Raw genomic sequence first — 23,252 nt, forward strand, 5'->3', positions numbered from 1 at the left:
CACCTGTCGTCGTCCGTTTTCTGAGGGTACGTGCGGAGGCGGAGGCGGGGCCGGTGACAGCGGCACGAGATGCGACCGAGACTCAGTGATCCGTCGCCCCATTTTCCCAACCTCAAGCCTGCCCACATTCTCCCTCCCAATGCGCTCCACGTCGCAGCGGCTGCGGAGGCAGCCAATGCTTCCCCCTCTATGTTCCCCGCACCCTCCCCCCAGCTGCGCGGCCCTCACCACCGCCGTGCCAGATCCGAGCTCGCATTCCGCTTCCCGGACGACCTCGGAGGCGGTGATCCGGTGCCGGGCGAGATCGGCTCCGAGGACGATATCTTCTGCACATTCATGGACATCGAGAAGGCGGTGGTGCAAGCTGGAGCCCAGCGGATCCGGGTTGGAGGGTGGCGATTGCGCGGATCGGGCGGCAGAGAGCTCTGCCTGCGGTGATGACAGGAAGGTGGGCGATAAGGCCGCCGCTGCCTCCAAGCCCAAGCATCGACATAGCTCCTCGGTGGATGGCTCGTCGGCGACGTCGTCAACCTCCACCAAGAGGGAAGGAGTGTTTGCCGAGGTGATTGAAGCGAAAAAGGCAATGACGGCGGAGCAGCTTGCTGAACTGTCCGCTGTTGATCCTAAGCGGGCAAACAGGTCAATGCCTTCCTTTATGCTGGTGGTCATAGTTTTTCTTATTGATTTATTTTGTGCATAATTATTTAGTCTTTGCTGTTCTATTTACAACTTTTGTTTGCATTGATCTGGTATAGTATTTCACTGAGATGAATCATAGTAGAAAATGAATCGTGGGATGAAGTTTTTGTTAACAAAAAAAAAAAACTGACAAGTTTAAGTGGATGATTCTTGTGTTAACCTTAGGTTAAGTAGGGGCTTCTGAGTATTGCTGAGTTTAAGAGAGTGCTCAAGGTTTGAGCCCTATACTCATTCCTGTACTTGATGATTATCTGTCAAAAATGAAGCTTGCATTTGAGAAATGACAATTTTCTAGGTAACATTGTTGCAGATGAAAGCTGAGATCCTGTCATGATTTAAGTTTTCAGGTGGGTACTAACATTTTTATTATGATTGCACTTACATCTTGACCTTTTTTGTTACTAATTGGCTAAGTGTTTTTGATACTTTTAAGGTCTAATTATTGTTTTGCTCCTCTAAACTCAGTGTTGGGCACCGACACTTCAAATCGATTGCATCGACCTCTACTGATCATGTGGAAATATTTTTAGTAATGGACATGTCAAATACTTATCTCCACACCTATGTGGCACATGAGTACTATAGTCTGGGCAACATCAGACTTCACCATTTGTTGTTCTTGGAAGTTACCTTTTTGGAATAACCATGGTTACCTGAATTGATGTCATAGACGTTTAACATCAGGCTTGATTTATTTTGCTTTGGTCAGAGGTGGACATTTGGATGACTATAGTTCACCCTTGCCAAGGTTTAGTTCTTTGAATAAAGTTGAGAATCAAAACAAAAGAGATAATAATGCCTTGGCTATATGGAAAACAGTTTATCTGGTTGCATTTGCATATGTAGTACATCATCACATCCTATACTTTTGTGTCATCATTATGCAGTCAATCAGTATATAAAGTATATCTGTGTTCATATGAGGACAACATAGAGGTATTTATGGCCATTTTTTATTTTTCACATCTTCAATTAACCCTCTATTTTGCATAAATTTATTGGGTTGAAGCAAACATTCTTAGGAACGAATTGCACATAGACAAGATAAATGATCTAGTTTTTATTTAAATTAATGTGCTCATAAAGTAATAATGAAAAGATTGAGCTTTTCATGGCTAAAGAAGATGAGACTAAGCAAAGTAGTGGTTAATTGATGATGTAAAAGCATGATAGGGGGATTTAATTTTGGAAAACTTGGTAACTAATGAGTTCTTTCAATTGAGAATCTCAAAATGCACTTGTACTTGGATATGCAAAGAAGTGTATGAAGTATTGCAGTGGCCATGAGGAAGCAATGGAATTAATCATGACAATTGTTAGAGATTTCTTCTGCGAAGAAAATACTAATGCCTTTTGAACATCAATTTTGTGTCTTTCTATGGATTGATTATATTGAATGAATTCTTATAGTCTATGATTATTGTTGATTTTAGTGAGTTTATACATATTGAAAATTTGCTATGCAACAATCCTGCTATATGTCAGATTATGATTATTGAGTATTACTATTTACTAATCTTAGCTTCCTTGGTTCTTGGTGGCACAACTTTTTGAATTTAGATATTTTTTGTATCACAAGTTACTCATGTTTCAACAACAATGTGACTGACTGGAGCTTCAAATGATTCAAACAATTGTGAACTGAAAGTTTATAGTTTTTGTAGTTCCAGAATCCCATTAGATTTTTTTTAGCTCATTTATACATGTTTTCCCTCATGGATTCACAGGTGTACTGCTTCAGATTCAAGAAAAGAAATTATCAGCCGGCTTTTTTTTCTATACAGGTTTGGTCATCAACTCAAACACAATATATACATAAAATAAAAGAATATTTTTTAAAAAACAATGAAGAACAATTTCAAATATAATTTATTAACTAGATTTTGCAATCCGATTCAGATCTCAATTAGGATTTGATTGAAATTTGAGCTACTAAATTCTGCAACTTTTTTCTTAATCAGGTAAATTCTACAAATTTACTAGATTTGGCAATCCAATTCAGATCTGAATTGGAGTTTGATTAGATTGCTTCTATATATATATATATATAACTTGTCTCGGGTTGGTTTGTTCTTGAAGGAAGCAGATGGGAGCGGCGATGAAGAAGACGAGCAGAGGCCGTCAAAGGATCGCGATGAAGGCAATCGAGAATGGGGCGGCGCGGAAGGTGTGCTTCTCCAAGCGCCGCGCCGGCGTGTTCAAGAAGGCGAACGAGCTCTCCGTCCTCTGCGGCGCCGAGGTCGCCGTCCTCGCCTTCTCCCCCAGCGGCAAGCCCTACTCCTTCGGCCACCCCTCCGTCGACTCCGTGCTCGCCCGTTTCCTCTCCGCCTCGCCTGCTCCCCCTCGGCACCACCACCCCCTCGCCGGGGCCCTGGTTCAGGCGCTCGGTCGGCAGGAGTCGCAGCTCGCGGAGCGGCTCGAGGCGGAGAGGAGGAGGAAGGCGGCGCTCGAGGCGGCGATTTTCCGGCCGTGGGGCCCGGTGGCGGACCTGCTGGACGCCGACGTCGGGGCGCTGGGGCTGCGGGAGCTCGGCCTGCTGCAGAGCGCGCTGGAGCGGGTGCGAGCGGAGGCGGCGGGCAGGGCGGAGCAACTGGCCATCGAGGCTTTGCAGCCGTCGAGCGTGGCGGTCGACGCCGCCGACGCCGCCAGGGGCGTGGCGAGCACGGCAGCGGCTCCAAATTTGTTGGATTTTGGCTATGCTCTTCCTCAAGGCTATGGCTTCCATTGTTGTTAATCACTCACTTAATCTTGGTTATGTTCTGTAATAGTTTCTACACTTGAAAGTCATTTGTAATTTTTTTTTAAAATAATAATTCAAGTGTTCCGATTCAATTAATTTGATGATCTTCTCTCTTGATTCGCCTAATTAGAGCATAACTTATTTTACACTCATAGATGATCTTCTCTCTTGATTCGTCTTGAATTCCATTCTCTTCTTCTTTGTCCTTGCCCGTGAAGTATTGTAGGTATCCATTGTCGAACCACACACCTTAGTAGGTCCCTATCGTTTGGATCCTCTCGACAGTAGCACTATGTTGGAGTCGCAAAATAAAAGATGAACTAGCACGATGAGATGGAAGTTAGCGGCGCAGCGCAAGAGTTGGTCGTAGACGATAATCCACCTCCTCGAGACACAAAGAAGCATTAGAAACACTACTTCAATTGCTATAGTAGCAACGACCACAAACCTCATGCCATTGAGGTACATTGATAGTCATGGCTATTCTCGAATCAATCTTGCTTAACAATCTCTTAGACAATGCAGAGAAGACAATGCAGAGGCCATATTTTAAAATGCTTTTGGTAAATTCAACCAGAGCTGCTCAGGAAAAATCAACCGTGAGCTTAGCAAACATGTACTGCTTTAAAATGTTTTTGTTTTAAAATAAATTAAATTGGAGAAATTTTTAAAAATTAGTCGTGACTTAAGTTGTATGCCGTAATTACTATTTGCACGACAGAAACCGAAACCCCAAACATTACCAACACGCTGTGACGTCATCGTGGCGTAATAAATAGTCAGCTGAAAAAATAAAATAAAATAAAATAAAAGACCTATGATAATATATATAACTTAAAATTTCATAGACAGTGGGGCCCGTGGCATGTTCAGGTACATTTTGGGGTAGATGTCAACCGGGTGGGTAACGAAATAGGCATCGCAACTTGAGAAATCGTCTCCTTCTCTTTAATCATTTTGAAGTCGTCTAGTTTGGGATCCTGATCGGCAAGTCGCAGGGAATCTCTGTTGCGATTTTGCTTCAATTTAGTTTCTTCTTTACATTTTCGATTTTGCTTCTACTGAATATATTTTAGGGAAAACGATCTATCGTCTCCTTCTCTTTAATCTGCTTCTGAATCAACAACCACTCTACTCGAATCAAAACCACAATCTATTCTTTTTGCACTCTGTAAATCGAAAGATGGCAAAGAAAGCTGAAATGTTGCACAAGTTCATATTCCGTGTCCTCATCTGCTGCCGTTCTGCAGCCTTCTCCGCTTATCTTCTCCACCGCCGCGCCGGGTCCTTGATAAAGCACCGCCGCAGGAAATCCTTCCCTTCCTCTGGCAAATCCTCGGGAATCTCCGGCCATTGTGTATGTTCTGCAGCTTGATGTGTCGTCCTAATGGTCTAATGGCGCGTAGCCACGAGCGTGGATGTACCCCTCCACGGAGCGGCGGACAGCGTCTTGGAGGCTTCCACCGTCGGCGAACTCGAGTAAGAGGTTATAAGACTGAACTCCGGTGGCCTCATCGACGACGACCTCGTCGCCGAAGCAGCGCACGATTTGGCGGCACCCTTGGAGTTCACCGAGCACGGAGTACTCGTGGCGGAGGGAACCCGACAAGGACAGCGGCGCGGACTTAACGGCCACCACGGAGGGGAGCTGCCACTGGCAGGGTTCATGGACGAAGGCGAGGCTGACGGTGGCGAAGCTGCCACTGGCAGGGTTCAACGGACTTAGCGCCGTTGCTGTGAGCCCAAAAATTAGGGCAACAATTAAAAAAAACTAAGAATTAATTCAAAATTTAAAAATTAATTTAAAAATTAGATCCCTATTAATTTATGAACCTTTATTCGGGTGCCCTTGGCCGAGAACAGTGTTGTTTCTTGCTAAAGATACAATCTGCCATCTGCCTGTTCAAACATCTGTTCATACATAGAGAACTCAGGTAGGCTTGAAATAAGGGAAGAGAGAATTCTTGTCATTGACATCCTCCCACTGGATATTTTCCCACCATTCCATTTCACCAACTATACCTTTCAATCTATTTTGACACATTTCAGCCCCAAATGGCAGCTTTTTGAATTCCGGGCATGACCTTACATACATCCGCTCCAAGAAGGGGAAGGTTAGTGGCTGTTGTGAGATGCAATTCAATTTAGGCAATCCAATCAAATACAGTAAGCTTAGGCCCATGGTAGAGTTGACGGAACTCCCAACACAACTTATCAATTCTTCCATCTCATCACAACCTGATACTCTCAAGACACTGAGGCTTGGTAGCATAAGAGCCAAGGTGATGTTTCTCAACATTTTGCAGCCAACAATGATCAGTTCATGAAGATTAGGAAATATTGTTTGAGGCTGGACTTCTTTCCAAGTGATTTCCTGCAAATCTTTGACAGCTATGAGCTCATATACCTCAAGCATTCAAGGCCCTCTTCACGATCCTCATTGCTCCGAGCAACTGTTAATTGACCACCTGAAATGACATCTTCAATCTCTAGTCGTTCGAGGCCCTGCTTTATGTTGTGGCTATTCATGATGCTCTCGAATAGTTGGCTTGGATAAGCCAAGTCTCTCATCTCTAGCAGTTGGAGTTTCCATATAGATAATTGCGGTAGAGAGCCCAACCGATCAAGGGTTGCCATTGACTCCAAGGTAATGCCAATGAATTTCTGGCGTCCTTTAAATCCCTCTAGCTCATCCAAGTTAGCGTACTTGCTCTCGTATAAATCCAACAATTTGAGCAAAGGTAAGTTGGATATTGTTCCCTGGGGTACATTAACAAGACTGACAGTTCCTTCCAGAAGCAAGTACTTGAGTTTGGCAAGGCTACTCAACTCTGCTGGCAGCGCTTCGATCTGGGTGAAGTTCAAATTTAGATGTTGGAGCTCAGATAACATGTTGATTTCCTTCGGAAGCTCTGTGATTCTTGTACCCGATAGATCCAAGAATGTCAAAACAGGCAAAGACTGGAAAACTGACCCAGGAATTACAACTAGTTTACGGTTCTGTTGGAGCATGAGCATGGAAAGTTTGGGAAAAGTGGGAGTCTGCCTTGGCAAAGAACTTAAATCATTATGCATGAATGATGCTCGCTCTACCACTTGCAGTTGTTCATCCTCTAGTTCCAACTGACTCAATCCAACTCCTGCTTTAACAATCCACCTGTGTTGATTGGATCCACAATTCGAGGCCATCCATAGAGCCATGTCTCGAATCACATCATGCATCTTGATCTTTGTACGTTCCTCATCAGCAAACTCTAACAAGCATGCAAATGTAAGAGTCTCTATATAGGAGTGCCCTCGGTGGAATACTTTATTGATCGAGTCACACTCATTAATTAAGCCAAGGCCCATCCAACACTGTATGAGTTCAACTTTGTCAATTTCGAAATCTTCAGGCCACAAAGAGCAGCACAACAGACGGGCTCTCATGTTGTCATCTTCCAGACTGTCATAACTAAGTCTAAAGGCAGCAAACATAGGATCTCGTTCTTTCATACCCGTGACTTCTGGCATTTGTGATTGATTTAGCTGCGTGAGGGCATCATTCCAAGCTTCCCATGATCTCTTTGCGGACACAGCTCTGGCGACAGTGATGAGAGCAAGGGGCACTCCAGCACACTCTTTAGCAATTTCTTTTGCTAGTCGATTAATTCCTGGCTCTGAGTTGATTACATCTTCACCTGCATATTTCAGAAAGAGTTCCCATGCTTGATCAGATGTCAAGCCTGCCACTTTTTTCTTCACATTAGCCCTCATTGCAGTGCATACTTGCTCGCTCCGCGTCGTGAAAACTACCACCTTGCGCTTTTGCTCCATGCCATGCTCAACAGCTGCTTGTTCCATCCCCAACTTGACAAGATCATAGGATTCCCAAATGTCATCAAGCAACAATAAGCAATTCTTTCCCTTGAGGAAGTTGAAGAGTTTAGTAGCACAAGCATATTCACTCTCATCGTCTTTAAGATTCAATCCTACTTTCTTAGCCAGATCTATCTGAAGCTTTTGCAATTTGCATCCTTTGGAGGCCACAATCCAGACGACATGCTGAAACCCAAGCTTGGAGATCCCTCCATCGTTGTTGATGAGCTCCAAAAGCGTCGTCTTTCCTATGCCCCCCATGCCGTAGATGCCTATAACCCTGGCATTTTCATCCCTAATCTGGTTCACAATCTCGGTCAGATACGATTGCATCCCGACCACATCATTTGAAATGGGAAGCTCCACGGCAGCCGGCGGCGGCTGGGGCGCGGAAACCCTAATACCATCCCCTCGGCTAATCAACTCCTGCACCTCCTTCAGCTCCTTGGTGACCCTCCGGTTGATGGAGACGCAATTCCACGACCAGCCTCCCCAGCACCGCCTCGCCCGGTAGTCCTGTTGGATGGCGGCGACCTTCGTAGATACAAACTCCTCTGCCTCGCGCTTCCACCGTAGAGCTTCTTCGGTGGCGGTTTGCCCGTTGCGCTCAGCCTCATCGATGGCCCGGACGACGTCTTCCAGTTTGGCCTTCAATCGGTCCGCGGCTCTGCCCAAGTCTTCGACGCGAGATCGAGGCTTGGCGAGGTAGATCGAAGCTGCATCCCATATCCTGTTGAGGAATTGACCGAAGTCTATGGAGAGATTCATGGCGATCGAGGCGAAACTTACAACGAATGCTTACAAGGGGGAGATTTCTGAAGCTTCAGTTCAGTAATGGAGAAGCGACTTAGGATTGGGGATGAGCCAACAGATGCCCTAGCAATTATTGGAGCCGACATGCTGAGCTGTAGTGTGTTGTCATGTGTTATTTTTCAGTATTTGATTTGTTTAAAATAAATTTTAAAACCCTAATATTTAATATATTTTTAAAAAATTTTAAAAGTTTTCTTAATTAACAGAATTATTAAAAGAACATTTTTTAAAAAAATCAGAAATCACCCAACCATATTTCTTATTTTTTTTTACCTAAAATACTAAAGTCACTCGTGTAGTCATGTATATAAATAAATCAATTCAATTTGATGAATAAATATATATATATATATATAACACTTTTACATTAATTTTTTAATAAATTTATTCAAAATTACTTTAATGGGATCAAAATCACATCATTAAAATTATAATAAAATTATTATTTACTATGATATTGTGCTAGCTAGTATTATAATTATTTTAAGATGATTTTTTTTTTTGACGTTGAGGTAATTTTAATTAAATTAGTAAAGAATTTTTTTATATAAAAATATCTTATATGTATAAATTTTTGACTTATTTAAATTGCATTTTTTTTTACTAGTATTTATGTTTTGATATGTCAAAATAAAAAAAAAATAAAACTTTATATTTTAAAATAATAATAATAATAATAAATGATTAAAGATGCTCTTCAAATTTTTGCTCAACTCTCTTGATTGAACGATACAACTTCCCTTGTCACTAGCTGCTCCAAACTACTGGGAGTTACTACAAAAGAAGAAATGCTATCTCCGGCCATTACCCCCGCTCCAGGGGCGGAGCCACAGGGGGCGCCTGGGGCGGTGGCCCTCCCCTGCCTCCTGGCGTCTTGCCTCGATATCAGCTCCTCGATTTTCCGGTTCAACCCCTCCTCTGGCCCGCCGTCGTTGGCGCTTAACATTAGGCACAGGAGCTCCTTGCTGCGGCGGCACTCCGGTCGCAGACCGCGGTGTGGAAGTGGAGGAAAACTGGCTGACTCCCAGCAGAAATTTTGGTTCAATATACATATATATATTCTAGTAAAATAAGAAAATCTCCTTTTGCTTTGTTCCTCTCTCTCCCTTTTGTGCATTTTCTCCCTTTTCTTTCGTCTCTCTAAGGAAACAGCCTATATCTTTCTGTTTACTCATGAGTTTGGAGTTTGGGTTTCTCTCCTTTTCTTATGCTTTTGCAACTAATGCCGTTTGTTTTTTCATATTTACTTCAGAGTACATTTATTGCAGTTTGGAGGCAGAGCTTTTGAGAATCTAACTTAATTTTGTTTCCGTTCAGGTTCTTGTCGATCTTTTCCGCTATGACTTGCGCTTGTGGAATGCCTACAGCCGGACACTCCAGGTTACATTGCATCCTCTGTGTTACACTTTCATTTGAATCTTGGATTCCCCTAACATGTTCATCAAATTCCAGTCACATGCTGCATTCCATGATTACCTCGATCTCCTCCACATGTTGGAGGAGCAACTTGCTTCGATATCGAATCTGAAACTGCAGAATGGGTCTGCTGCTGTGTCTGACCCATCATCAAGTTAACTGTAATTATAATCTTCACCCTCACCACTCAGTTTGCATTTATTGATGATCATAAGGATCTATTCTTGGACAGATGGGGGAATCATTTCGTTGAGGATGTAAATAGCTCACAGCAAATGCATTCGTAGTGGATTTTATTTTATTTTTTCCCCTTTTCATTTCCTTGGAATAAAAGATGCTCCAGAGCTCAGAGTTTGTTTGTAATATCTTGTATGGAGAGTGATTCTACCTTTCGACATGTTTCAATGTGCGTATATTTCATGAGAGTGTAGGGTATTAGGGTTGAGTATATCTGAAAATGCCTGTTCATCTTGTAACACTTTAGATAAGATTATTTTTTAAAAAATATTTTAGTTTTCACAATTTGTACTGAACTGACGATCTTGATTTAGGGTCTGGCTATGAATTTCCCAACTCTCATTTATTTGCTCCTTTTAAATCCCCGTTTTCAGAATTTAAGGACGTGAGATACGTCTCCGGTGCAATTGTACCGCGGTAGGATATCTAGGTTGACACTAAGGTAACGGTTTGATATTACGGTGTATTTGTAGGAATTTTTCTCTAACTGGAGAGCATAATCAAAGGATGTTGAGTGTCTAAGTTAACTGTAGGTTAATTGGAAAATATTTTTTAATTTATCAAAATTAATTTAACTTCATAAATATGTTAATCCGTGCCATTTATTCAGACAGTTGATGAATCTTGTTTTTTTTTTTTTTTAATTTTTTTTAAATTTTGTCCTGAGTAATTGTATTTCGAATTAAGTTTGTTTTAAAATTTTGGAAAATCATTTCGGGAAAACACGTGGATAAATGCTAATTATTTGTATTTTTTAAAAAAATAAAATTACGAAAAATGAAAAGAAAAAGAAAGCAGAGTCGGAGTTCCACTCCTCCCCCTTCTCACCCGTCGTCGTCCGTTTTCTGAGGGGACGTGCGTAGGCGGAGGCGGTGCCGGTGACAGCGGCTTGAGATGCGACCGAGACTCAGTGATCCGTCGCCCCATTTTCCCAACCTCAAGCCTGCCCACATTCTCCCTCCCAATGCGCTCCACGTCGCAGCGGCTGCGGAGGCAGCCAATGCTTCCCCCTCTATGTTCCCCGCACCCTCCCCCCAGCTGCGCGGCCCTCACCACCGCCGTGCCAGATCCGAGCTCGCATTCCGCTTCCCGGACGACCTCGGAGGCGGTGATCCGGTGCCGGAGGAGATCGGCTCCGAGGACGATATCTTCTGCACATTCATGGACATCGAGAAGGCGGTGGTGCAAGCTGGAGCCCAGCGGATCCGGGTTGGAGGGTGGCGATTGCGCGGATCGGGCGGCAGAGAGCTCTGCCTGCAGTGATGACAGGAAGGTGGGCGATAAGGGCCGCTGCCTCCAAGCCCAAGCATCGACATAGCTCCTCGGTGGATGGCTCGTCGGCGACGTCGTCAACCTCCACCAAGAGGGAAGGAGTGTTTGCCGAGGTGATTGAAGCGAAAAAGGCAATGACGGCGGAGCAGCTTGCTGAGCTGTCCGCTGTTGATCCTAAGCGGGCAAACAGGTCAATGCCTTCCTTTATGCTGGTGGTCATAGTTTTTCTTATTGATTTATTTTGTGCATAATTATTTAGTCTTTGCTGTTCTATTTACAACTTTTGTTTGCATTGATCTGGTAAAGTAGTATTTCACTGAGATGAATTATAGTAGAAAATGAATCGTGGGATGAAGTTTTTGTTAACAAAAAAAAAAAAAACTGACAAGTTTAAGTGGATGATTCTTGTGTTAACCTTAGGTTAAGTAGGGGCTTCTGAGTATTGCTGAGTTTAAGAGAGTGCTCTCAAGGTTTGAGCCCTATACTCCTTCCTGTACTTGATGATTATCTGTCAAAAATGAAGCTTGCATTTGAAAAATGACAATTTTCTATGTAACATTGTTGCAGATGAAAGCTGAGATCCTGTCATGATTTAAGTTTTCAGGTGGGTACTAACATTTTTATTATGATTGCACTTACATCTTGACCTTTTTTGTTACTAATTGGCTAAGTGTTTTTGATACTTTTAAGGTCTAATTATTGTTTTGCTCCTCTAAACTCATTGTTGGACACCAACACTTCAAATCGATAGCATAGACCTCTACTGATCATGGACATGTCAAATACTTATCTCCACACCTATGTTGCACATGAGTACTATAGTCTGGGCAACATCAGACTTCATCATTTGTTGTTCTTGGAAGTTAACTTTTTGGAATAACCATGGTTACCTGAATTGATGTCATAGACGTTTAACATCAGGCTTGATTTATTTTGCTTTGGTCAGGGGTGGACATTTGGATGAGTATAGTTCACCCTTGCCAAGGTTTAGTTCTTTGAATAAAGTTGAGAATCAAAAAAACAAAAGAGATAATAATGCCTTGGCTATATGGAAAACAGTTTATCTGGTTGCATTTGCATATGAAGTAGTACATCATCACATCCTATACTTTGTGTGTCATCATTATGCAGTCAACCAGTATATAAAGTATATCTGTGTTCATATGAGGACAACATAGAGGTATTTATGGCCATTTTTTATTTTTCACATCTTCAATTAACCCTCTATTTTGCATAAATTTATTGGGTCGAAGCAAACAATCTTAGGAACGAATTGCACATAGACAAGATAAATGATCTAGTTTATATTCAAATTAATGTGCTTATAAAGTATTAATGAAAAGGATTGAACTTTTCCTGGCTAAAGAAGATGAGACTAAGCAAAGTAGTGGTTAATTGATGATGTAAAACAAGGAAGCCTCAATGAGTCAAGCATGATAGGGGGATTTAATTTTGGAAACCTTGGTAACTAATGAGTTCTTTCAATTGAGAATCTCAAAATCCACTTGTACTTATTTAAGAGTGTATGGAGCATTGCAGCGGCCATGAGGAAGCAATGGAATTAATCATGACAATTGTTAGATAGATTTCTTCTGCCAAGAAAATACTAATGCCTTTGAACATCAATTTTGTGTTTCAATGGTAGATGCAAGTTGTTTTTCTATGGATTGATTATATTGAATGAATTCTTATAGTCTATGATTATTGTTGATTTTAGTGAGTTTATACATATTGAAAATTTGCTATGCAACAATCCTGCTATATGTCAGATTATGATGATTGAGTATTACTATTTACTAATCTTAGCTTCCTTGGTTCTTGGTGGCACAACTTTTTGAATTTAGATATTTTTTGTATCCCAAGTTACTCATGTTTCAACAACAATGTGACTGACTGGAGCTTCAAATGATTCAAACAATTGTGAACTGAAAGTAAGTTCTTTTGTACATGGATTATAGTTTTCTCTGTAGTTCCAGAATCCCATTAGATTTTTTAGCTCATTTATACATGTTTTCCCTCATGGATTCACAGGTGTACTGCTTCAGATTCAAGAAAAGAAATTATCAGCCGGCTTTTTTTTTTCTATACAGGTTTGGTCATCAACTCAAACACAATATATACATAAAATAAAAGAATATTTTTTTAAATCAATGAAGAACAATTTCAAATATAATTTATTAACTAGATTTTGCAATCCGATTCAGATCTCAATTAGGATTTGATTGAAATTTGAGCTACTAAATTCTGCAACTTTTTTCTTAATCAGGTAAATTCTACAAATTTACTAGATTTGGCAATCCAATTCAGATCTGAATTGGAGTTTGATTAGATTGCTTCTATATATATATATATGCAACTTGTCTCGGGTTGGTTTGTTCTTGAAGGAAGGAGATGGGAGCGGCGATGAAGAAGACGAGCAGAGGCCGTCAAAGGATCGCGATGAAGGCAATCGAGGATGGGGCGGCGCGGAAGGTATGCTTCTCCAAGCGCCGCGCCGGCGTGTTCAAGAAGGCGAACGAGCTCTCCGTCCTCTGCGGCGCCGAGGTCGCCGTCCTCGCCTTCTCCCCCAGCGGCAAGCCCTACTCCTTCGGCCACCCCTCCGTCGACTCCGTGCTCGCCCGTTTCCTCTCCGCCTCGCCTGCTCCCCCTCGGCACCACCACCCCCTCGCCGGGGCCCTGGTTCAGGCGCTCGGCCGGCAGGAGTCGCAGCTCGCGGAGCGGCTCGAGGCGGAGAGGAGGAGGAAGGCGGCACTCGAGGCGGCGATTTTCCGGAAGTGGGGCCCGGTGGCGGACCTGCTGGACGCCGACGTCGGGGCGCTGGGGCTGTCGGAGCTCGGCCTGCTGCAGAGCGCGCTGGAGCGGGTGCGAGCGGAGGCGGTGGGCAGGGCGGAGCAACTGGCCATCGAGGCTTTGCAGCCGTTGAACGTGGCGGTCAACGCCGCTGCCTTTTTCGCCGCCGACGCCGCCAGGGGCGTGGCGAGCATGGTAGCGGCTCCAAATTTGTTGGATTTTGGCTATGCTCCTCAAGGCGGCTATGGCTTCTAGTGTTGTTAATCACTCACTTAATCTTGGTTATGTTCTGTAATAGTTTCTACACTTGAAAGTCATTTGTAATTTTTTTTAAAATAATAATTCAAGTATTCGATTCAATTAATTTGATGATCTTCTCTCTTGATTCGTCTATTTAGAGTATAACTCATGTACACTCATAGTTTATGACCTTCTCTCGATTCGTCTTGAATTCCATTCTCTTCTCTTCTTTGTCCTTGCCCGTGAAGTATTGTAGGTATCCATTGTTGAACCACACACCTTAGTAGGTCTCTATCGTTTGGATCCTCTCGACAGTAGCACTATGTTGGAGTCGCAAAATAAAAGATGAACTAGCACGACGAGATGGAAGTTAGCGGCACAGCGCAAAAGTTGGTCGTAGACGATAATCCACTTCCTCAAGACGCAAAGAAGCATTTGAAACACTACTTCAATTGCTATAGTAGCAATGACCACAAACCTGAGGGCTATGGGTAGTCATGGCTATTCTCGAATCAATCTTGCTTAACAATCTCTTAGACAATGCAGAGAAGAACAACATAATTTGCTTGCTTTCCCCCATGCTCCCAAGAGACAGACAACCACCTTCATGCTGCAAAAGGTTGGAATCCGCCAACCTAGCGGCCAAAAGACGATCGGCCCCCCGACCATCTGTGGAGAGGTAAATCACGGTGAATGCGGGACTGACCAGGGCATGGTGGCCGAGGGATTTGAAAACATGGCACAGATTGATGTTATCGCAAATGCAACCATGAGCCCTCGAACCGCCCACCTCATGCTGCAAGCACCCATGTCCTGACCAGCTGACCCCGCCCGTGGGGGCGACAGACAACCACCTTCAGGTCCAGGTCCAGGCGGCGGAAGACATCATCATTCTCCTCCTTCACAGAAGCAAATAGACAATGTAGAGAAAGAACAATTGATCTCCCCTCTCAACCTTGAGCTAGCAAACATGTACTGCTTTAAAATGTTTTTGTTTTAAAATAAATTAAATTGGAGAAATTAATTCAGGAAAAATCAGTCGTGACTTAATTACTACTGCACGCCTCTCAACCTTTTAAAAATTAGTCGTGACTTAATTTGTACGCGGTAATTACAACTGCACGCCAGAAACATACACCCAAGACCATACCACCGCGCTGTGACGTCATCGTGACGTAATAAATAGACTGAGCTGACAAAAACATAAAATAAAAGACCTATGATAATACATAATGTAAAATTTCACGGACAGTGGGGCCCGTGGCATGTCTTGGAGGCTTCCACCGTCGGCGAACTCGAGTAAGAGGTTATAAGACTGAACTCCGGTGGCCTCATCGACGACGACCTCGTCGCCGAAGCAGCGCACGATTTGGCGGCACCCTTGCAGTTCACCGAGCACGGAGTACTCGTGGCGGAGGGAACCCGACAAGGACAGCGGCGCGGACTTAACGGCCACCACGGAGGGGAGCTGCCACTGGCAGGGTTCATGGACGAAGGCGAGGCTGACGGTGGCGAAGCTGCCGCGGCCGAGGACGTCGCCTCTGCTCCACTCCATGCCGTTGTCCATTGGCGGATCAATCAAGGTGGAGGAAGTCCGGCTCCGGTGCGACGATCTCGTTCACGTCGACGGAAAGCGTGCCAACGGCGGTTTTGCTGTGAGCCCAAAAATTAGGGCAACAATTAAAAAAAACTAAGAATTAATTCAAAATTTAAAAATTAAAAATATAAAATTTAACTTAAAAATTAGATCCTATTAATTTATGGACCTGAGCAGCCTTCTTCACACATAGAGATTCCAAGATCCTGCGCGCTGTTCATACATAGAGATGGTAACTTTCACAAACTGTTGTTTCTTACTAAAGTGTATATATGGAAAAACGAAAGATTTGCATGCTTTTGTTCATAAAAATTACTTACCAAAAAACATCAATAAGGCTTGAAATAAGGGAAGAGAGAATTCTTGTCATTGACATCCTCCCACTGGATATTTTCCCACCATTCCATTTCACCATATATACCTTTCAATCTATTTTGACACATTTCAGCCCCAAATGGCAGCTTTTTGAATTCCAGGCATGACCTTACATCCATCCGCTCCAAGAAGGGGAAGGTTAGTGGCTGTTGTGAGATGCAATTCAATTTAGGCAATCTTTTCAAATACAGTAAGCTTAGGCCCATGGTAGAGTTGACGGAACTCCCAACACAACTTATCAATTCTTCCATCTCATCACAATCTGATACTCTCAAGACACTGAGGCTTGGTAGCATAAGAGCCAAGGTGATGTTTCTCAACATTTTGCATCCAACAATGATCAGTTCATGAAGATTAGGAAATATTGTTTGAGGCTGGACTTCTTTCCAAGTGATTTCCTGCAAATCTTTGACAGCTATGAGCGACATATACCTCAAACATTCAAGGCCCTCTTCACGATCCTCATTGCTCCGAGCAACTGTTAATTGACCACCTGTAATGACATTCAATCTCTAGTCGTTCGAGGCCCTGCTTTATGTTGTGGCTATTCATGATGCTCTTGAATAGTTGGCTTGGATAAGCCAAGTCTCTCATCTCTTGTAGTTGGAGTTTCCATATAGATAATTGTGGTAGAGAGCCCAACCGATCAAGGGTTGCCATTGAGTCCAAGGTAATTCCAATGAATTTCCGGCGTCCTTTAAATCCCTCTAGCTCATCCAAGTTAGCGTACCTGCTCCTGTATAAATCCAACAATTTGAGCAAAGGTAAGTTGGATATTGTTCCCTGGGGTACATTAACAAGATGCTCAGTTCCTTCCAGAAGCAAGTACTTGAGTTTGGCAAGGCTACTCAACTCTGCTGGCAGCGCTTCGATCCAGGTGAAGTTCAAATTTAGATGTTGGAGCTCAGATAACATGTTGATTTCCTTCGGAAGCTCTGTGATTTTTGTACGCGATAGATCCAAGAATGTCAAAACAGGCAAAGACTGGAAAACTGACCCAGGAATTACAACTAGGTTACGGTTCTGTTGGAGCATGAGCATGGAAAGTTTGGGAAAAGTGGGAGTCTGCCTTGGCAAAGAACTTAAATCATTATGCATGAATGATGCTCGCTCTACCACTTGCAGTTGTTCATCCTCTAGTTCCAACTGACTCAATCCAACTCCTGCTTTAACAATCCACCTGTGTTGATTGGATCCACAATTCGAGGCCATCCATAGAGCCATGTCTCGAATCACATCATGCATCTTGATCTCTGTACGTTCCTCATCAGCAAACTCTAACAAGCATGCAAATGTAAGAGTCTCTATATAGGAGTGCCCTCGGTGGAATACTTTATTGATCGAGTCACACTCATTAATTAAGCCAAGGCCCATCCAACACTGTATGAGTTCAACTTTGTCAATTGGGAAATCTTCAGGCCACAAAGAGCAGCACAACAGGCGGGCTCTCATGTTGTCATCTTCCAGACTGTCATAACTAAGTCTAAAGGCAGCAAACATAGGATCTCGTTCTTTCATACCCGTGACTTCTGGCATTTGTGATTGATTTAGCTGCGTGAGGGCATCATTCCAAGCTTCCCATGATCTCTTTGCGGACACAGCTCTGGCGACAGTGATGAGAGCAAGGGGCACTCCAGCACACTCTTTAGCAATTTCTTTTGCTAGTCGATTAATTCCTGGCTCTGAGTTGATTACATCTTCACCTGCATATTTCAGAAAGAGTTCCCATGCTTGATCAGATGTCAAGCCTTCCACTTTTTTCTTCACATTAGCCCTCATTGCAGTGCATACTTGCTCGCTCCGCGTCGTGAAAACTACCACCTTGCGCTTTTGCTCCATGCCATGCTCAACAGGTGCTTGTTCCATCCCCAACTTGACAAGATCATAGGATTCCCAAATGTCATCAAGCAACAATAAGCAATTCTTTCCCTTGAGGAAGTTGAAGAGTTTAGTAGCACAAGCATCTTCACTTTCATCATTTTCAAGATTATTCAGTCCTACCTTCTTAGCCAGGTCTGTCTGGAGCTTTTGTAATTTGCATCCTTTGGAGGCCACAATCCAGACGACATGCTCAAACTCAAGCTTGGAGATCTCTTCATGGTTGTTGATGAGCTTCAAAAGCGTCGTCTTTCCTATGCCCCCCATGCCGTAGATGCCTATAACCCTGGCATTTTCATCCCTAATCTGGTTCACAATCTCGGTCGGATACGATTGCATCCCGACCACATCATTTGAAATGGGAAGCTCCACGGCAGCCGGCGGCGGCTGGGGCGCGGAAACCCTAATACCATCCCCTCGGCTAATCAACTCCTGCACCTCCTTCAGCTCCTTGGTGACCCTCCGGTTGATGGAGACGCAATTCCACGACCAGCCTCCCCAGCACCGCCTCGCCCCGTAGTCCTGTCGGATGGCGGCGACCTTCGTAGATACAAACTCCTCAGCCTCGAGCTTCCACTGTAGAGCTTCTTCGGTGGCGGTTTGCCCGTTGCGCTTAGCCTCATCGATGGCCCCGTCGACGTCTTTCAGTTTGGCCTTCAATCGGTCCGCGGCTCTGCCCAAGTCTTCGACGCGAGATCGAGGCTTGGCGAGGTAGATCGAAGCTGCATCCCATATCCTGTTGAGGAATTGACCGAAGTCTATGGAGAGATTCATGGCGATCGAGGCGAAACTTACAACGAATGCTTACAAGGGGGAGATTTCTGAAGCTTCAGTTCAGTAATGGAGAAGCGAATTAGGATTGGGGATGATGAGCCAGTGGTCAACAGATGCCCTAGCAATTATTGGAGCCGACATGCTGAGCTGGTATTGGCTCAGGGATGGCGGTGGGTGGTGGGGCAGGCCAACTGGAACGATGGGGACGCGACGACGCACATCTCCATCTGTGTTTGTGGGTTGGCATTCTTTTCTCTCTCTGTCTCTCTGCTCGGTGCTCGCCTTCGTGTCAGCGACTGGTTACGTCGCTCTCGGCTTCGGCGTGGATCCGGGTGCAGATTTGGATTGGGAGGGATGGCTCCACTCTCCTTGTTTGTCTCCGCCTGTTTCAGCAGGTCATTACCCCCGCTCCACTACCACGGCGATCTTCTTCGATGGTTTCTCACCGTCAACGGAGGACGACTTGCGATCACAGCGTCTCCTTCTCTTTAATCGATTTTGAAGTCGTCTAGTTTGGGATCCTGATCGGCTCGTGCTTAATCTCTGTTGCGATCTCTTTGCGCTTCAAAAAGGTGAGAACTTAATGCTGATTTCTTCCCTTTACATCCTTGTGATGAGAAAAGCAAACGATTTTGTTTCAATTTAGTTTTCGTACATTTTCTCTACTGAATATATTTTAGGGAAAACTGCGAGGTCGTAGGATATCTAATTATCGAAGCATTAACGCACCCATACTTGCATCGCAATGTTGTGAAAGAATCCTTCCCTGCTTGATTTTAGGGTTCCAGATCTGTTTGCCTACTGTTCTAGTTCAGATCCTGCAACACTTCTTCTTCTTCTTCTTCTTCTGTTTTTCTGTAAATTTGACAGAATTTGGTTCTCAAGCTAAAGATATATAGCTTATTGGATGCTATATGGATTTATATAATCTGAAGGAGTTTCTTTGAGATCTTAAAAACTAGATTCTACCTTGATCATCTCAAACTTCAACACCTATTATTATGGATCGTGTGGTATGGTTTACAACATTTTCCCTTACTTTTTGATCATTAACCGACACCTTTCTTCAAACTGCTTTGATTAAATCAGACTTTCTATTTTCTTCCTAAAACTCAAAGGAAAACTACCTGCTGAAAACTGGAAGATGTGCTTGAACGCTAGCAATTCTTCGTCTACAAACACACAAAAAATTTCAACTCCATCAGTCCTTTATTTGCACCAACAGCATCATTACCGCTGCAACAAATCAACAAATAAAAACACAGAAATAGTAGAATGAACATGCCAATGAACTCATGACTTGTGAAACTTATTGTCTTTCATTCTGAGAGTGCCTGGGCGAGCGAGGCGTTTCGGAAGCCGAGCTACCTGTGTTGTTGCCGAGACCTGGACTGGAATTTCTCTTGCTTAGCAATTCACTAAACAACCTGTTTGTGTAAACATAAGGTCGATGATCCATCGGTCGTCCTGTTGCCGGTGCGTTGTGTACCCTCGAGCCATCTCCATGGAAGTGTTGCACCAGTCGGGAATCATGGAGCGAAGTGTAACCGGCAGCAGCAGCGCCGACTCCGGATGGCAGGCTTTGATAACTAGTTGACAGGAAGGGATTGTACGCGAAGGGATTGTTGGCATTGACATTGTCGGGAGAAGAAGAAGTAGCCCATGGTGGAGGTGGATAAGAGGGTGACGAGTTATCGAACACCTCCGGTTCAAGGTGTGATTCTGGTGGGCATGTAGGAGGGGCGTGTTTTCTAGCCCATGAGGCGACATAACTATTTTCAGGAGCATAAAAAGGGTCAGGATCAGTCGGCTGAACAGATGTTGGAGGTTCGATTTCGTCGTATCGAATTCCGGCAGTGAAGTGTGGGAGGGCAATAAGGTGAGACTGAAAAGGTCCGCCATGTCTTGGTCTTTACTGCAAGTTTTGATCGGGGGCGGAGGATCAGGCAATGCCAAGGAATTGCTTCCCAACGTGTATGATGCTCCTCCCTCTGGTTTCATTTTGGATGTCCTGCATACAGAATCAGGTCTTAGCCATCTTTAGAGTCTACGAGTAATGGGGAACAAATTGTTTGTTGGCAAGACCTGCGAGCTAACTGAGCAAAATCATCATCGTCGTCGTCATCATCTTCTTCGTCATTGTTGTATTGCCTTGTTGTGGCATGTTGAGGTGCAACCATGGGCGATGAACTTGGCGTCGATTCAGATACAAAGCCAGAAGCTAATGCATCATGCTTTGCAAATAAGTTCTGCAGGTTATCATTCAATTCAAGGGCTTGAGCTAGAAGCACATCATCAGCGTCACTGTTACAAGGTATCAGCTTTAGTCTCAGAATTGTTATTCGGAGATTGGGGACTAATCGGAGTGTACCTGATCGAATGGATCGATTCGACTAGCTTCTTTTGGTTGGCGTGGCACTGGTGCACAAGGTCTTCGATCACTTCATCTTCTACAGCCTAACAAGAGGAAATCGGAGAATTAACTACAAGGTGATAACAATATTGATCAAGAAACATACATTACGATCATTCAGATCCACTGCCTTCAGCATCTCGCTCAACAGATTGGTCACAGTCTTCATGCCAGAAAGGTCTGCCAAACTGATTCACAATTTTGCAATTGCTAATTTGAACAAGAATAGAAGAAGATGTAACTACAGAGTGCATTAACGATAACTACCTTAAGGTTGCTATTTCAGACATCATTGCTTCGTCTAGACTTGACCCAGAACCATTTGTCGTCCCATAAGTTATCTGAGGATACCTGACTGAAGGTGTTGCAGCATTTTCAGAAGGGGTCAATGTAAGAGTAGCATCCGGCGATCGTTTTGGGAATATGACTCCAGATCTCTGCAAATGTGTTGTGTGAATTATAATTAAAAGGGTGGTTGTCTCACACAAGAAAACAATCAAAGATCAATCAGCTATTTGTAATGATAACCAAAAGAAACTTGTTGACATATACTCTAAATTAGACAGTCATTAAATAAGAGTAACATACTCTTAGAAAGCAAAGTAACATACTCAGTGTATGCCCAATAAAATTGAGGATACTTTCCTCCGGAACCGCCGAATGCTTCTTGCCAAGAATCAATCAATTCCAAAACTTTGTCCCTCACTTGCATATCAGCCTGTAGAAATATGTAAGCGTTTGAATTTGCAATCTATATATCTTCCATGTAAAACTTCCTAGCAAGTGATGACATGAACACAATTACTACCCAATAAGATATTAAGGGAAACAACAATGTGCTGACCTTCTTCCTCACAATTTTGAGCATTTCCTGTAGAATTTCACGTTCAACAACTTGGAAATGTAGATAGTCACCGCAATTCTTAATCATCGTCTCCAAAAGCTGTAAACAGAAAGGATCATTGATTTTAACCTGTGACAAATCATCGTCTCCAAAAGCTGTAAACAGAAAGGATCATATATTGATTGCACGCACCGTTAAAGCCAAAAACTGAACTTTTGGATTCTTGTGCTGTAGACGTTTCTTCACGGCTTTCACCACATCTTTCGCTTGCCTGATCATTCACAATGAACATTTTCAAGAAAATGGGCACGATTAATTAAAAGACGATGAAGCAACAGAAGACAATCTCGCACATGCCGAAAGCGAGAGATCAAATCGCGCGACTTCATCAAATCCCTAGCTCAAAAATGCTCAACATTCAAACCGAAACGAGATCGAGAGAGATCGACTCACCAGCGATTGCAATTGATGGAGTCGCAGATTTCGATGTTCAACGTCCAGTCCGGGCCCATCAGGAGGTCGCTCGTCGCCTTATCCACCCCGACGGCCGCCGTCGTCGTCGTCGCCACCGACGACGACGACAGTGACAACGACAACGACATCTCTTCGCGCGCCGCCTCCTCGACTCCTCCCCCACGCCCCGATTAAGAATCCGAACAACGACAAACCCTAACAGAAAAATTACCCCGGTCGATCCGCAATTGATGGCGAAATTAGAAATCGTCTTCTTAACCAAAAAATATCTATATTTAGAATGCAGTTTACAGTTATCTGTAACCGTATTTCCATAAAGTTCGAACTTTGGAAATATTATTTATTATTTATATTTAATTATTCGCGTTAATTTTTATTTTGTAAAAATTAAAGACGAGAAAAAATAATAAAAATCGCTGCGAGTTTTCAGCTAGCGTCGTCTCATGGTTTTGCATGGAATTACGCCATGCCATGCACGTTAATTCCTTCTCGTTCGATAGATCTCTATCAGTTCCTTCCTTTCCTCTCTCCGAAAATTAAAGGAACAAATCTAGATATGTAGCTCTCAGAAACTGAATTTTAAGTACAAAATAATGCATCTACTTACCTGGAAATGGAGGAGGCTCAGTAGTAGCGTAGGCATAGCAACTTCAAGCCTTGTGGCTGGAGCAATGTACGTGGAAGAGATATATAGATTTGGCTGTGCAGGGTGGAGAAGCTGGGCACATGAAAAACCCAGCCGGCCGGCCGGTCTACGACACGGTCGAGGAATGCACGTACCCTGCTTCTCCACCATGAACGACCCATCTCCTTGCCTCTGAGATAGATAGAT

At 43.5% G+C, this 23,252-nt stretch overlaps 2 protein-coding genes, 1 long non-coding RNA gene and 5 pseudogenes across 3 annotated transcripts; 5 read left to right on the top strand and 3 right to left on the bottom strand.

The window, feature by feature from the left end:
* The first annotated feature begins 69 nt into the window (after positions 1-69).
* Positions 70-700, top strand: LOC141821497 (transcription factor RF2b-like; annotated as a pseudogene).
* A 2,097-nt stretch (positions 701-2,797) lies between these two features.
* LOC141822472 (agamous-like MADS-box protein AGL62) lies at positions 2,798-3,434 on the top strand. Its single transcript, XM_074709923.1, has one exon. It carries the CDS (start codon positions 2,798-2,800, stop codon positions 3,431-3,433), a length of 636 nt encoding a protein of 211 aa, XP_074566024.1. The 3' UTR covers position 3,434.
* Positions 3,435-4,876: 1,442 nt separating this feature from the next.
* On the bottom strand, positions 4,877-8,158 carry LOC141815416 (disease resistance protein RPS2-like; annotated as a pseudogene).
* Positions 8,159-9,425: 1,267 nt separating this feature from the next.
* LOC141816158 (uncharacterized) lies at positions 9,426-9,951 on the top strand. Its single transcript, XR_012600655.1, has 2 exons — positions 9,426-9,490; positions 9,563-9,951. It is a non-coding gene; the product is annotated as an uncharacterized LOC141816158 (long non-coding RNA).
* A 706-nt stretch (positions 9,952-10,657) lies between these two features.
* LOC141821498 (transcription factor RF2b-like) lies at positions 10,658-11,286 on the top strand (annotated as a pseudogene).
* A 2,152-nt stretch (positions 11,287-13,438) lies between these two features.
* On the top strand, positions 13,439-14,080 carry LOC141816302 (agamous-like MADS-box protein AGL62). Its single transcript, XM_074704109.1, has one exon. It carries the CDS (start codon positions 13,439-13,441, stop codon positions 14,078-14,080), a length of 642 nt encoding a protein of 213 aa, XP_074560210.1.
* Positions 14,081-15,989: 1,909 nt separating this feature from the next.
* On the bottom strand, positions 15,990-18,851 carry LOC141819386 (disease resistance protein RPS2-like; annotated as a pseudogene).
* Positions 18,852-19,885: 1,034 nt separating this feature from the next.
* On the bottom strand, positions 19,886-22,548 carry LOC141821499 (TOM1-like protein 6; annotated as a pseudogene).
* Between the last annotated feature and the right edge of the window lie 704 nt (positions 22,549-23,252).

The sequence above is a fragment of the Curcuma longa genome, chromosome 2, assembly GCF_044706935.1.
Source record: "Curcuma longa cultivar G26 ecotype Majalengka, Jawa Barat chromosome 2, ITB_CL_G26_1.1, whole genome shotgun sequence".
NCBI lineage: Eukaryota > Viridiplantae > Streptophyta > Magnoliopsida > Zingiberales > Zingiberaceae > Curcuma > Curcuma longa.

Excerpts from the sequence above, each read along its gene's own strand:
- LOC141822472 (XM_074709923.1), top strand. The coding sequence starts at position 2,798 with ATGAAGAAGACGAGCAGAGGCCGTCAAAGGATCGCGATGAAGGCAATC.
- LOC141816302 (XM_074704109.1), top strand. The coding sequence starts at position 13,439 with ATGAAGAAGACGAGCAGAGGCCGTCAAAGGATCGCGATGAAGGCAATC.